At 33.8% G+C, this 15,675-nt stretch overlaps 1 protein-coding gene across 8 annotated transcripts; it reads right to left on the reverse strand.

Annotated features, from left to right (window-relative positions):
- Positions 1-68: 68 nt before the first annotated feature.
- On the reverse strand, positions 69-14,480 carry LOC100871933 (neprilysin-1). Of its 8 annotated transcripts, none has more exons than XM_086906214.1 (15): positions 14,390-14,456; positions 11,881-12,040; positions 10,257-11,754; positions 9,650-9,872; positions 7,462-7,500; positions 3,822-4,067; positions 3,449-3,657; positions 2,854-3,033; positions 2,546-2,757; positions 2,223-2,439; positions 1,844-2,026; positions 1,593-1,755; positions 1,205-1,521; positions 848-1,116; positions 69-736 (listed from the first exon to the last, which is right to left on the reverse strand). In XM_086906214.1, exons 3-15 carry the CDS (start codon positions 10,362-10,364, stop codon positions 733-735), a joined length of 2,370 nt encoding a protein of 789 aa, XP_086762340.1. In that variant the 5' UTR covers positions 10,365-11,754; positions 11,881-12,040; positions 14,390-14,456; the 3' UTR covers positions 69-732. The 8 variants fall into 8 exon arrangements, with proteins under 8 accessions (XP_086762340.1, XP_086762343.1, XP_086762341.1 ...); XM_086906217.1 differs by lacking the exon at positions 14,390-14,456 and having other exon boundaries at positions 10,257-11,045; positions 11,523-11,754; positions 11,881-12,160; XM_086906215.1 differs by lacking the exon at positions 14,390-14,456 and having other exon boundaries at positions 10,257-11,440; positions 11,523-11,754; positions 11,881-12,160.
- Between the last annotated feature and the right edge of the window lie 1,195 nt (positions 14,481-15,675).

Here is a 15,675-nt window from a genome sequence, read left to right on the forward strand (position 1 = left end):
TTCTACAATTATTAATAATTATAAAGAAATAATAGGGAGGAAAATAGGAAGAAGTAATAAATATGATACTTTTTTTTATTTTTTTTTTTCTTTCATTTGATCGAAAAATTTATTTTAGACTCGTCTACGACGAGATGAATCACACAGAATTAGGATTACATACATGATTAAAACATATCTTTTATATACATCTTTTATGTAGCTTTTATCCATGGAATTTTAGGCTGACACTGTGGTCAACTTTTCTTCTCCATGATTTTTATTTAGCAGGCGCACTTTTTCATACACACGCATGTATACACTGTGAAATAAAATCCTCCCTTCAATATACATCGATCAGCAAGTCGAATCATCGGAAGTAGTGAAGAAAATAATTCACTTGAAACATAGATACGACTTTGATTAATGAAATATTAATATTGAATTTTTAATATTGAATATTAGATTGAATTTAAATCATTCTATAAAATGCATTCATCGACAAGATCATAAATCTACAGATTCTGATCATCTTTTGTTTAAGATTCAGTTAATATGTTGAACGATGTATAGAATATTCATACCACAAAGTAAACCACGATAAAATAATACTGATCTTTCATGGTTTTTCATCGTGGTCACTAGATAAGATGATTAAAATCTTATGGCACGAAATATAACTGTGGCATTAAATACCATCACAAGTATCCAAATATTTTTTTGTTTATTCTTTTTCTTTCAAAGAATTCTGCATTACCTGCAATCATTACAAAAGAATGATCGATAAATATTATTAAAACATTTTAGATTTAGATGTTTGATTGTTTAATCTAAACAGTTAAGTATCTTACAAATTAAATGAACTCACCAAACATTACACTTTTGAATTGGATTCATTGGTGAGCCTGGAGGACAATCATAGGCCCTGGCAAAGTCTTCGCTATTGGATAAAGGACCCAGAACTCTTATTGGGCCTGGTGAATGAACGCTACTTCGTATTTTTGTCAATGCATCTTCTGGTCTCATGGATCCACACCATATTTGAGCGTAGTTTAAAAAGAATAGCTGATCATGAGTGAGATTTACACCAGGAAGTAATGGTTCTTCGCCATGTATCGACACCCATTTCTTATATGCCTAAACAATAACGATTTCCGTAATTGACAATATATCTCAAGGTAAGATTGATGATCGTTCATTGCAAACATTAAATACATAATATTACCCGAAATGATTGTTTGAGTCCTCCGTTATCAGCAATATTCTCTCCTTGAGTCATCTTTCCATTGATGTACAAATCAACCTCTTGCAATTTGTACCTTGAGTATTGATCCACGATACATTGAGCCCTTTCCCTAAAAGCTTTTACAGTGGCATTGTTCCACCATTGCATCATGTTTCCATCCTTATCAAACTGACGTCCTTTGTCATCAAAACCGTGAGTAATCTCATGGCCAATCACCACACCTATTCCACCATAGTTCAACGACTTTGGAAAGTGCTGGGAATAGAAGAGTGGCTGAAGGATTCCAGCTGGAAAAACTAAAATAAAGTAAAAATATTAATATAGGAAATTAAAATTCAATTCAATTTGAACACAAGATTAAATTTACCAATGTCATTTTTATTGGGATTGTAGAAGGCATTCACCACAGCTGGTTCTGTTGACCATTTATCCTTATCAACCGGTTTTCGCAGCTTCTCCAAATTGTGATAAGCGTCGTATCTCAACACAGCTAGCACGTTCTCAAGGAAATGATTCTCGGTAATATTCAACTGTTAATGAAAAACAAAAAAAAGTGAAAATTATTATTATTGAAACTATTATTTGAATTTTTTTTTCTTTTGTGACATTATTAAGTACCATTACGTATTCCTTGGAAAGTTCAACAGGATCTTTTAAAAACTCAGGATATCCAATTCTTTCGTTCATTGAGTTAGCTTTGTTCTTGGCCACGGCTCTAGTTTCATTATCCATCCAATGATTTTCGGCCAGCAACTCGTTAAACGCCTCTCGTATCGTACGAATCATCTCGAGTGCCGTCTCCTGAAAAACAAATCGTGTCCTCCAGAATTATCAAAAACCAGCAAGTAAGTTTCCATAAATTTTCCTTTTCACAAATTAAATTGCCCATTTTTTATTCATAAATTATCGTTCAATTTTAAACCTATTTATCAATTTATTTCTCTTTATTCAATTATACTTATATATGAAGAATGAATCAATGATGAATAAAAGTCACCTTGCTTTCATGATTGAAGTTGTCACGAATGAAAAGTGCACCCACTGCCATACCAAGCTTTTTGTTCGTCCATTCAACGCATTGAGACCATCTATCCCTCTCACTTAGTATACCCAATAGTATCTTCCGAAATTCGACTCTCTTTTGCTGATATTCGTCTATCATGTGAGGCATTATGGACATGACCAATCTCCACAATATATAATTATGCAACGTTCTGTAAAAATGATATATACTCAGGAAATTGTTACTCTTCTTCTGAAAGATTAAAAAATTGTAAAATATCATAGACTCCAAAAGTCGAGAACGTATTTTTCCATTACCTGCGGTCCGTTCTTTTTACGATACGGCCCATCTGCATGAAATATGGCATGGCATACGCAACAATGGGCTCTTCTTCCGTTATAGGAGAGTTGATGAATTCTTGAAGATACTCGTGCCACTTCAACTGTGGAATTTCACGCTGCAATTCGCGCAATGTCAACTTCCGATAAATAGCGGACGTATCGTGTCTGTCATCCTCTGGTATCGACACCTGAAATTTTTCATTAATTCATCATTGCTCGATGAATTTTATATCTCCTGAAAATTATTATTAGTTTCGATTAAATTAAATATTTCATAGCCGTACATTTGCCAATTGTTTCTCCAAATTGATCACGCGATTGAATTCCTCGACAGCTGTCTGTCTATTAGCACCCATCAACACAGCAACGTTTGTCATGTAACGATGATACGCGTGTAGTTGAGACTCGCTGCTCTTCTTCAAATAATAGTCTCTACTTGGCAACGCTACTTGCATCTGATCCAGCTGACGAAAATAGTTGAATGGTCATTTTTTTTTTTTTTCTTTTTCGTTCACTCGTGGATTGAACAAATGATATTATCTTAAATTGGAAATGCAATTGAAATTTTCATACTAGTATTTAGATTATTACAGTAGAATTCCAAGTTCCAACCAACAATTCGTAATAGTTGAGTGATACCCAAAACTGGACACTATTGAAAATTACTTTTAATGTAAACTCATAATATCTGGGAATCGTCGTTTCATCTGATCATCTTTTATATTTTTACATATGATAAGAAAATTTTTGACAAAAGTCTTTCACATGACTGACAAAAATCCTATTATATTCTTTTCAATTTTCAAGAACGTAACATTGAAATCCAATCCAATTATATTGTGCAGTTGTAGACCAAGGGGCCTTACTTTGCCGGCGCACCTGGAGGATATTGGCTGAGGAGTTCTTGTCATCTGGACCGACCCATTGTTCCAACAACACTCCCTCGTTGTACTGTCCTCTTAATCGACCTAGCAAAACCTCGACGGAATATGGAGGTGGCTTCCATGATGGGCCAACCACTACTGGCCAACCGCCAAGAAACTCCAATGTCTTTCTCAATGGTACATCTCCTATCTCCCTTATACGAGCTGTAAAAACAAATAAACAGAGAACACTTTTTAACCTCAAAACTTCATTTTTCCTTCTTTTCTTTTTTTTTTTTTTTTTTTTTGTCTCAGCCGAAATCAAAAATGACACGTGATAAGATTTTTCGAGAAGATGCAAGTTCGAAAAGAATTTTCGTTGTACCCACGGATGTCCATGCAAGAATTGTAGAACATCTTCGCTTTCAAGGTGGCGTTGTTGTCTTCGTTGTTCGGCGGTTCCTCCAGGATGCGTTTCAGAATCACTTGTAACTGATTGGCCAACACTTCGAACGTGCTGATCGAACTTCGATCCTCTGGGATCACGTGACGACGGTTCCACGTGCCACACGCGTACTGGAAGAAATTCACGCATGGCGCTGCTGTCCGATCCATCGCCGAGAGTAAACTGGCGGCTGAAAAAAAGAATTGCAAGTATTGAAGATTCAAATATTTATAGTGCAAGTGACATTATTATTGCATATTTTATATATGAAAGAGCATACGTGTGTATACGAGGAAAACAATTGAAGGTAATATTATAACATGACTAACAATGATTGTAATACATAATCAAAACGTAAAACCACTAGCTATTTGGTTTTAATGTAATTTTATAATTACTGTTATTTACTATTATTACAGTGAGTATAAGTGATTATAGGATAACTATAATCTTTTCTATTAATCAAGTATAATTATATTATATATAATATTACTATAAGTGATTATAAGTGATAGAAGATAATGATGTAATTACACGACGAGTTATAATTACTTTGTGAAGATTATTATAATAGAATATTAAAGAGGTAAGAATTTATACATTCGGTTTTTTTTTATAATATCAAAAATTTAAATCAAAATCGGGTAATGATGTAAAAGATAAAACATTTCCATGGTTTCATGGCAAACGTTCCATTTCCTTTTTGTGAAATTTTTCCCGAGGAACAAGGGAAAAATTATTGTTCATACGCATTCATCTAAGGTCACATTGACAAACATCAAATTGGCTGACATTAAATTCTGAAGCCGATATCGGCCTCAGTACCTTTAACGCAAGAATATAAAATTATCCTGTCATCGGCAGGAAATTGAATTTCACCGGCGGCAATAGAGGAGGAACGCCTGAAGTAATAAGATGAAAATATGGGGAAAAAAGGAAGAAAAGGAAGGAAAAATATACATCTGACGATGATTCAATATGAACGTGGATGTATAATATCAACTCTAATCAACCCTGTTGTAAGATTGTTCTGCGCAATCTCATTTTCTGTCAACAGGTTGGTGCCACGATTTATGACCTATATCGTTTATGCATTTAGAACGGGACAGTAATTCACATATGTTTCACACTAAACATTATTTTTCACGATTTTAAATTTCTATGCAAAATATTAATTTTTATTTAGATAGTACAATAGTACAACGTAATGTAATGAAACAAAATTTGAGAATTATAGTCACACGAATAATTCTGAAGACATGGTTTATAAATTTAATTATTTTCGATCAGAGTTTTTTTCCTTTTTAGTTTAGAACATTTAGTAATTGAATTAATTTCTAAGTAATAGAATTGTTTCGACATTTGAATACAATTTTAAAACAAAGTTAAAAGGGGGTAAATCCGAATCGTTTAATCGAACCGGATAATTTTACGAGATAGGGTTTTGTATCTTCGTCGTCCAATCGAGCGAGAGAGCTTTAACGAGGGCAGCAGTGATCTCAACATTGATTACACCTCCGATAAACTATTTGTAACGAGTAATAACCATCCTTGGATAATCTCATACTAGATATCAAACTTTGATCGAGTTTATCCATCTATCTATTAAAATAATTATTAAGAAAAAAAAAAAAAAAAAGGAAAATAGAGTCTGAAAGTTTCGCTTTATTAACGATACGATTTAACTTTATTTTTAAATATAGTATATTCGAAGTAATAATAGAGATATTTGAAATGTGAAATTTCTCTCGAGCTCGAGTAAAATATATAAGGAATATTATTGGATTGAAAAAAAAATATCAAAATCTACAAAATAGAGATTATAAAATTATTCGATGTTAATTTATTATTTTACATTCCATTTTATTACCAATTTCTTGATAAAAAAAAATGTGCATTTTTTTTTTTTTCATTCAAACAACATATATGATAATTAACGTTTACGTCGAAATTAGAGGAAACCACGCCAGGAAACGTTTTCCTAATTATATTTAATAAACAAGTCAATCTCAGATTCCTCGAGTACTGGTGTTCGGCGGAGTGGCTGTTATTTTTCAGCCATTTTAAATTCAGGTCGAGCACCATTTTTTCCTTTTCTGCATTTTTTCCCTTCGTTCCCTCGTCCAATCCGCGGTTAGAGAGACATGGTAATTATGAAACATTAAAAAAAAAAGGGATTTAATTACACCTATTATGAAACCTCAACTACCCCCGTGTTATTTGAAATTTTAATTGTCGGAGAAGGATCGACTTACTTCTTCGGTTATTCAACCCTCCATTCATTTTACATTCTACAAATCGTAATTCAATTTTTATCGTATAAAAATATTGCGATTCGTGCGTAACTCAATGAAAGTATAGTCTAACTTCTTGCGAATTCATTACAAATTCATATATAAAAATTTCTAAGTTTTTAGAAATTTTCTACAAAATCAAATCTCTTTATTTTAATTAATTAAATATTGTTAAAATTATCAAAACCACGTACATGATTATCGTCATGTGCAGGTGTATACAATATTTTTCAAGATAAAAAAAAAAAAAAAAGTCACGCCCCATTTCCCAAATAATATTCGATCACGAGTCGAATTCGTTTAAATTCTCCTCTCTCCGCTTCCCTCCTCCCCTCATCCAAATACGACGCAAGGATGAAAATTAAATCGAAATAAAATTTCAGATTCAGGCACGATGATAATCAAGTTCAAAACGAACGAATCGTCTGAATAATAATCCAATCGCTCGGATATCGTTGACAAATCCGGAAAATCACGACGGACGATCAAAAATTCAACTCGTCCACGTCGTCCACTGCGGATGGATAAATAATCGGGGATTGGGCCGCGTGTACGGGTCTCCGGGATTGGCCGCGTTTCCGGTGCAATTAAACGGCGACCACGTATCGTCAGAAGGTCGAATTTCGTGACAAATGAAAATCGAATGGCGGGCCGGTCAACAGGCAATTCCACACCGGAGGGGGAGAGAGGGGCAGATTAATCCGATTTGCAGACGTGTGCGAAGCGGCACGCGTTTCACGCTGGACAACGCAATTCCACCAATCAGTTCTCGCTGATCTAATTCCATTTGGCTCGACTATATCGGCCGAGCGATATTTCATCGAGCGCCGATTTTTCTCTTCCCTTTTCGTTTCGAAATATTTGCCTCTCGATGTGCGTGTGGCGTTTTACGCCATTACGTTGACAAATATTGAGGTTAGGAGAGAAGACGTGACGTATTGGCGTTTACGTCGCGGATTTCTTGCCGATTTTGTGAAAGAAATTGCAACGGTTTTCTTGCGTATCGATTTGTATCGATCGGGATTTTGTGAAATTTTGAAAGGCGGACTTTTTGGACATTTTTGAGATCGAATAATTTTATGAAAGAATTAGGAGAAGTTTTATTTGGATAATTTTGTGAAGAATACTTTTTGTGATTTATATGATTGGTGTTTTGTAAAATTTTGAAAATTGAATAGTTTGAATATACTAGGGAATGTTACTTGGATAATGGGATCTAGTGTAGTGGTTCTCAACTTAGGGATCGCAAGAAGGCATTATTTATTTTATTACACGAACGTTGGAATTTACCTGTTCTGATGCATTCCTCTGTCATGCAAACGTTTGGACCTGGAAACGAAGAAAAAAACACAACTATTTTAACCGTGCCGTGATTCTTAAGCATTTTTTAAATGGTAATTAAATTTCACGCGAAAAACGTGAAGATCGTTCAGTGTGAATAATACGTTCAGAATCGTATAACATTTATACGGTTTATTGTAAAAGGAGATAGCAATTTTCTGCGTCATTAACACAGATCCGTGAAGCAACATCGAACCACAATAAAATAAAGCAATTTTCCAGTTCGATAAACATGGCTTTATTGTTTCTGTTTCCAGCACGCGATGCGAAAATAAAAAGAATGATCTCGCTCGTATTTTTATCGTTACGAAAGGTGTTCCACGTGGACTTTTCACTTAACCAATAATGAATAATTCATTATAGAATCATTCCACGAAATCAAATCGATCATTTTTCGAAAAATATCTTAAATCTCACATATGATTTGCATTATATCTTATTATTATTATTTCAAAGATTTTTAATCATCACATCGAAATGAAAAAATTATAGAATAATACAATTATTTTTATCATATTTATAATATCACGAGGAGATCCGCATATTCATAATAATTTATTTATCAAACGAAATTATTTCATCAGACAAAGATTTCTCCTTTCTTCGACCGATATCACAAAAATGATTAATTCTTTTGCCACAAGCAATGAGGTAACACCGGCCTTTTCGAGCAGAACTTGATAGCCTCGACTCGATTCAATTCGGCTGATTGATGCCCGTTTCTGACACGAAGTTTCAAAGCGGTTTGCTATTTTTTTTTTCTTTCTTTCTTTCTTTTTTTCGTAATTTTCTTTTTCTCCGTAAGTAAGTACTTTGATTATATCTTATATCGAAATTTTCATCGAGAAATTTTTACAGATGTATTTGATATGAAATATTAAACAACATTTTAAGCTAAGAAAATGACGAAACAAAAAATACGAATAAAAATGTGTTATGCGACATAATTTTTTTTTTTTTTTTTACAAGCAAATATTACGTTCATTTTAAAGAGTTAAATAGTTTCAAATTTAAATGTAAACTTAATTTGCTGAAAAGTAAACTTTTGCGATCGAGATAAAGTTTTACTTCTTTATAAAAGATACAAATATTTTTTCGAGTAATTTCATATTGAAACGCGTTCTTTCCTGCAACGCGTTTCTTTAAAAGTATTCCGTAAAGTTGTAATTAAAATCTTTTAAAGAAAGTTTCCGCAGGCAAAATTAGAAAGACTTCTCCGCGAGAAAGATGGACGAACTTCCCAATAAAAGTTTTTAAAAATTTTCTTCTCTTCCGCACAATGCATCAAGTTTTACAGTATATTGAAAAACGGTTACCACTAACTCTTCATTGAATAATTTCATTATAAAAATCTCGGGAATACGGAATTCTCGCTTTTCAACGAGAACCTAATTTAATTTTTCTGGAATATATTAATATATCTTAACATATGAATCTACATACATTACCATATTTGATTTCCATATCAAAAGATAAAAGATCAAACTTTAAATCAACACAAATCTTAACATTTAAATTTATCTCTGATTTAACTACTATTAAATATTAAGTTTATCTAAATATAGAAACAGAAAACTGAGAGAGATTAATATATATATCGATACCCCTTATTATCATATTTAATCAAAAAAAGAAAAAACCCACTTTTTATCCATCTTAGGCAATATCAATTACTTAACTTCGATTTCAAGAATCATCATTTCGATTAAAATTTGATCCCAAAAAAAATTCACCGAAAAGGCTGAAACTTCAATATCCTCCAATTTACCCCAACATAAAACTAAGTCATTTCAATTCCAGATCAATCTTCGAATCTACGATTCAACGGCTTGTAAAACCATTCTACTCCCCGACTGTGTCCGCACGACTCGACACTAGCGCGCTCTGCGCCCGCAACTACCCTAGCGCGCTCTCTGTCGCGCTCGGCCAAACCCTAACTCACTCTAATTCCGCGTCAATCTTCGGATCAACTCAATAGTTCCTCGTATCGCTATTCTTCGACACCTAGGCCCCCACTCCAATGCTCGAATCAAGTTGGAGTGGACGCGGTATCACGCTCGCTATCCACTGTCGGTCGTTTAATTAAGACCCAGACCCATCGGAACTAATCGTATCATTTAGGGTTAATTCAACTTACGGGGCTCTTGCACGCATTCGCGGCTCGTGTTCAACGCCAACAGCAGAAGAATAAAAAGGCAAGTGGCGAGGAGAGTGACGGCGAGCACACCGAGCAATTGCTGCCTGTTGGCCGGCCCTCTTCGTCTGATTGACGTCGCCCGCGTTATTCCTAGCGACTTCCGCCTGTTTCCAGGATGCTGAAGGACCGTGGTCGTTGTGCTTCCACGGGGGCCATAAGTCACCTGTCGTCACAACGGAGTTTCGAGTGTCTTACAACCACCAGTTACGAAATAGTGTATCTTCTACATATGACGTCGTGTAACATCTTTTTTTTTTTTTTTTTAAGTAAACCGTCACATTATTTTTCTTTCTTTTTAGGATTCGTATATAAAATATATGAAAGAAGTTTGAGAGATAATTCTTATTTTTGAATCGAGTGAATAGTTTAATTTGAAATTGAATTTGAACTCTTTCTCTTCGACATTCATCGTAACGCGATCTTCGCAAAAAGTGCATAAATGACTTAAAACAAAATTTAGAAAAATAAGAGTAAACACGAAACGAATAATAAATAACAAAGTGAGATTAACATAATTGGAGGCTAAGAGTGTAACGAGATCCCTCACCTGGAGAGGACTGGTGGCAGGTGTCTCCTGACCGGAACCAAGCGATATCTCGTTCTGCTCCACGATTACGCTCGTCTTCAAGTATCCGTTGTTGCTTTCAGCCTTCATCCTTTCCCAACCCGTGATATTCAAAATCCCTGGATCAACTGGAGCAGCTAGACACTGGGCCGAATTTCAAGCGGGGAACTGTGTCAACGACCGATGCAATGCTGGCATCGCGGCTGCACTCGATCCACAGCAGCCAATCGACCATCGATCCTCGATAAACACCTTGAAACCCTTCCGAAGAATCTTTCTTTCTTTTTCCTTCTTTTTTTCCCCCCCGCTTTCTTTCTTTCCCGATTTTCTTATTCAACACGTTCGAAAAGGACAACAGTCACTCGATCGAGAATTTTTCATCCACGATTTTAATTCGATACGATTTTTCTTCTTCGTTACGTCGATTGGAAACAAAAAGAAAAAAAAAAAAATTGCGGAGAAACGACGAAATCGATCTTCACTTCATCGATTTCATAGATTCGCGAAGAAGGAATGGAGGATCGTGCGCCGATCCATCGTCGTTACGAAGAGACGCGGAGGTTTTGAAAGATGAAGAGGTCGGCCAGCTTTTCTCTGTTCCGAAAGGATCTGTGACCGCCGTGCTACTGGCGAGTATACCACCGACACCTACCACCTCCGTTCTCCCTGCCCCCTCCACTCGCCCTCTTCCTCACCCTCAACCCCCGATTTTGTTTACAATTCGAGTCAGGCCACCGGGGTGGGGGTTTTGAACAGATCATCGCTTTTTCTCTGAAATTTGCACGATCTTTTATCATTTCCCGCGTTTATTTATCACGTGTGTTTTTTTAATTTCAATTGGTAATTCTTTTATCGAAGCATTAATTAATTTCAAGCTTTCTCGAATGAGAAATTTATCTTCATCAGATCTTTTATCAGTTTTTTTCTCGTTTTGTTGTTTATTCGTTCAGTTAGTTTTATTAGCAAAATATTATACCCGTGTTTTTATATCGCCCTTGTAAAAAATTACATCCCTCGAGAATTGAATTTTCTCAACGATCTTATCAATTACCAAGAGAAATATTCAATTCTTAAGAGGAGGAGTTCGAAGAATGGGATTTTAAATGGCAACACGTTAGGAAAAAGTGAGTTTCCAATATGCAGCTGATAGAAAATGTGATGAAAATCTGAAATTTGCAATTTATTATTATTCCACCAATTCTGGCGACTTCTCCATTCGATAATTCAAAATGTAACGCGTGCACGTACGGGACGTGACGTGTTAATGTTCCTCGAGCATCTTCAACCGTTTTACCCGGGGGTGACACAGTTCGTTGATCAGAGGGGTGCGTACATCGACATGGTCGTTCGCTCACTGCACAAATTCACCCTCCTCGACGTTCCATCCCCCTTCCCGCCCCATTGTCCGAGCCATTTTCGCCTTTTCGAATTCTTCTTTCTTTTTTATTCCTTGTAGATTTCTTTCTCCAGACACCGAACACTGAAAATATACAGTTAAATCTGCACGAACGAGTGTTCGAGTCTTGGTCAATTGGCAAATTTTTAATATCTAATATTTTTCTTTTCTTTTTTTTTTTTTTTTTTCTTAATTTTTATCGATACTTACGTGCGACGATTTTTACGACAACAGTGATTATACACAAATTTTGATTGTTTTTAATTCAATTGGCCAGTTTAATTGATTTAATGCGATTGATTTGAAGCTGGTTGTAAAACGAAGATGAACCGCACGTACGGGCTTAGCATCGATCGATGTCTCCGTTTTTCTATTAATAAATCTAGTTTATATCAATTCATGTGATACGGTGTATGGTTATTTTAATAGCTCGGGTTTTAACAGCTTATTATCAAATCTCTCGAATCTTTCGTTTGATTTCTTTTTTTGTTTTTTTTTTTTTTTTTTTTTTATTTATTTATTCCCCTTCGAGACCATTTCTCGCAGGGATATTGAAAAAAATATCGCGAAGATAAAGTCTGGATAGGAATAAAAATTTTGGAATATCGGAAATTAAACGTATTATATTATGTAATATCGCTTTTTTTTTTATTCACTCGTTTTAAAGTATCGATTTCCATAAGAATGATATTGGAAAAAAAAAAAAAATTTGGAAGATAAAAATTGTGAAATCAATTCTATTATTAAAAATAATAATAATAAAAAGTGTTGTATTCAGCGAATATAAATAAGATTCCTTCTTCGTAAAAGTACAATTTAAGAATAAATTGCGTTTCTTTGTCGTATCAGAATAGTACAAATATTGTCAGATTATTAAAAATTGTTTATAATATCCTTAATGTTGCGCTATTTAAAAAAGGAAGAGCTATAGCATGGAGCATCAAACTGCATTTAAGCCCACTCGAGATGCATGCAACAAGCGGTTGATCAAGTTTGCCGCGTTTATTGATGAATATTTGCGGTGCACTTTCCGAAAGTGGGAGTTGGACGATAGAGGTAAGCAGTCAAGTGAGTAAACGAGCCGATGGAGAAATCATTTTCAATCAAAATCGATATTTTTTTTTAATAATTAAAGTCGACGAAATTATAATTGTATTCTGATCCACTGTAACTTTATTTCGAGTAAATTGCACGGTCGTAGAGGACAATTTCTTGTTATAATATTGTGTTGCTTAAATCTTGATATAAAATAAAAAGTTTTCGAAATTTTTCTATCGTAATTCGTCAAAATTCTGAATCCACAAAATTTAAAAATGATACGATAGAAAAAGATTGATAAATTAAAATAATCGAAGACGACGACAATTCTACTTCTAAACAATCAAATAGCTACCTCCTGGAAGCGTTCCAAAATTCCTCCATCACGGAATTCATGCCGCAGAACGGAAGGGTGGCGTGCAGAGTGCCACCCACTTGAGCATCTCCAATTGTTTACGATATCACGAATGCAACAAGCGGCGTCTCTAATTCAATGCGTTGTCCAAACGGACCACTATCACTTTAACATAACCACGAAACACTAAGGTAAACAATTTTAGTTTACGACCATTCAAATATCCATCATCGAAATAATACAAAATTATTACTTTTCAAAAAAAAAAAAAGAAAGAAAGAAACAAATCAAATTGACTTCCTTCTATGAAGAAAAAAATACAATCTTACGAGTTTTATTAATTCCTATCTGTTTATTTTAAAATCGATGAATTGAAATTGATAAAATAAAATTTCCGTTTGGACGAACGTAGGAGAAAACGGAGAGAGAGAGAGAGAGAGAGAGAGAGAGAGAGAGAGAGAAAAGATTCCGAGTATATCAGATATTTCTCTTTTATCGACTTATTTAAAATTTTTCTACGTCGTTTGTTCGTTTCTTGTAGATGTATTTATCGTTCCAAGGCTGTTTTCTCGAGCGGAAAACCAGAAAAAATGCGAACACGGACGACGGTCAATGCTGGACTGGCGATAGAATTTCGGCGCGACTGCGCCCATCGTGCGAACGCCGATGGCGCTTCTTTTTATTATTCTTTTTCCTTTTTTTTTCCACGGACGTGTCCCATGTTTTTTTGAACGTTTCTAATACGTAATGTTACAAGCCCAGGAATATTTTCAGGATAATTAAAAATGAGTGGAATTTTGCTCCTTTTTCACGAATGCCTCCATTCCTCGAGCGGTCTTAATTAAATCGTTTAGAATGTGTGTGCTAACGAGGGCGTGGAACTTTACGACGTTTGGTCTGAATAACGTGGCATTATTTTAAATCTACGCCATAAGTGAAAAGTGTTAATTTGCTTTGCAACAATTTTTTTGAATTAAATCGATAATCTGTTTTGAAAATTTAATTTTTCTTAAATTCTCTTAAAAAAACATTTTGAATTGGGAAATTTAAAATTGCAAATAGAAAAAAGTGGATTTAAAATAATTTATTAGTTTAATTTAAAAGAATAATTGAGATAATAAGAATGTAAGAATAGAAGAATGCAATTATAGTATTTATAAAGATTCATGATTAAGAATATAAAGAAGAAATGAACGAATTAATAATAAATGATTGTTTAATTTGAGACATTAAAAAATGGAAAAATTGAAAATTGTAATTTGTATAATATTTAATTGTGAGGGGAAAATCGAAAAATCGTTTAAAGAATCTTCGTGAGATTTTTACCAGTGTTTTCTGTTTCCCTCTCTGTTTATCGTGATTCTCTATTGCTGTCGCTACTGCGGCTGTGACTGCGTTTTACGAAACTGTTGCTGCTACAAGTCGATATCAAGCATGCGCTGTCATTGTGAATTCACGTCATTATCGTAATCTTGAGAAGTCACATGCCCAATAATTTTCCAACTATTAACCCTAATAACTTTGTGCTCGATTTTATTTAAAGAATTCATTTTTTTCGAAGAAAAAAAAATATTTACTCAAGAATTTTTTAAATTTATCGTTATTATTCTATCCTTACGTAAATAAATAAATAAATAAATAAGTAAAAAAAAAAAAGAAAAAGAAAGAAATTCAAATCTATTTTTTTTACATATGCTAATCTTATCAATTCGATATTGAAATAATCTTTGATACAATATCGAATCAATCTATAGATTTTAAATATCATCGATCGATAATTTTTTCTTATTAAGATTATTATTAAATTTCATTCGTTGTTGATAAAAGTAAAATTAATCTAAATAATATAATAATCGTCGTAATAAAAGTTTCCATATTACAGTGGTCAGAATAAGGTTAGGTCGACGAAGAAAAATGTATGCAAGATTTCATCTTGCATGCAACGAAAAAGCAACATTGTCGAGACGTTTCTTAAATGGTGGAACGGATTTGCAACCTGTTTTTGAATTATTGAACAGGAGTGACGCAACCTCGAGACGCGCCACGAATTCATAATAATGCATGAAACGATGTTAAAATGCGAGAGAGTTATTTCTGCACGGCACACGACCGATGTGGGTGACACAATAACATAATGTAATAATTATAACATAATAATTATCAACTTGGTAATTAGTATCGTTGCCATATTTTAGGATAAGGTGTGATCAATCATCCTCTGAATACATTTTTGTGTGCATTCGTTGTATCAAAATGCACTTTATTAACATATATTTTTATTCAAATAATTTTATTCGATTTAATTCGAATAATTCCTATTCGAAATGTAAGAATCTTTTCTTTTCTATTCTTATTGCATATATTGATTGATAAAGATTTTGTATTGCATTATATATAAATTTTGATTTTTTATATTTTTATTTGAAAAGTCGAAATTTATTTTAAATCTTAATATATTTATTTGTGTATTTGTGCTACATCACTATTGATAGTACATATTTTATATTTTGTTTATGCTTATTTCGCTACTTTTTAAATAGATAAGTAAACAGATAATTTTATCTTCATTGACATATACTTTTTTAACTAATTCTTGAAAAAAATAAAATAGG

The sequence above is a fragment of the Apis florea genome, unplaced genomic scaffold, assembly GCF_048593485.1.
Source record: "Apis florea isolate Af1SG1 unplaced genomic scaffold, ASM4859348v1 contig_2492_pilon, whole genome shotgun sequence".
In the NCBI taxonomy this organism is placed as follows: Eukaryota; Metazoa; Arthropoda; class Insecta; order Hymenoptera; family Apidae; genus Apis; species Apis florea.

Bases quoted from the DNA above. Each gene is read 5' to 3' on its own strand.
- LOC100871933 (XM_086906220.1), bottom strand. From the start codon at position 10,364: ATGAAGGCTGAAAGCAACAACGGATACTTGAAGACGAGCGTAATCGTG. The intron at 2,758-2,853 runs GTACGGCTATGA...GAAAAATTTCAG, and splicing joins TGGAGAAACAATTGGCAAAT to GTGTCGATACCAGAGGATGA. The intron at 1,522-1,592 runs GTAAATTTAATC...ACTTTATTTTAG, and splicing joins TCCCAATAAAAATGACATTG to TTTTTCCAGCTGGAATCCTT.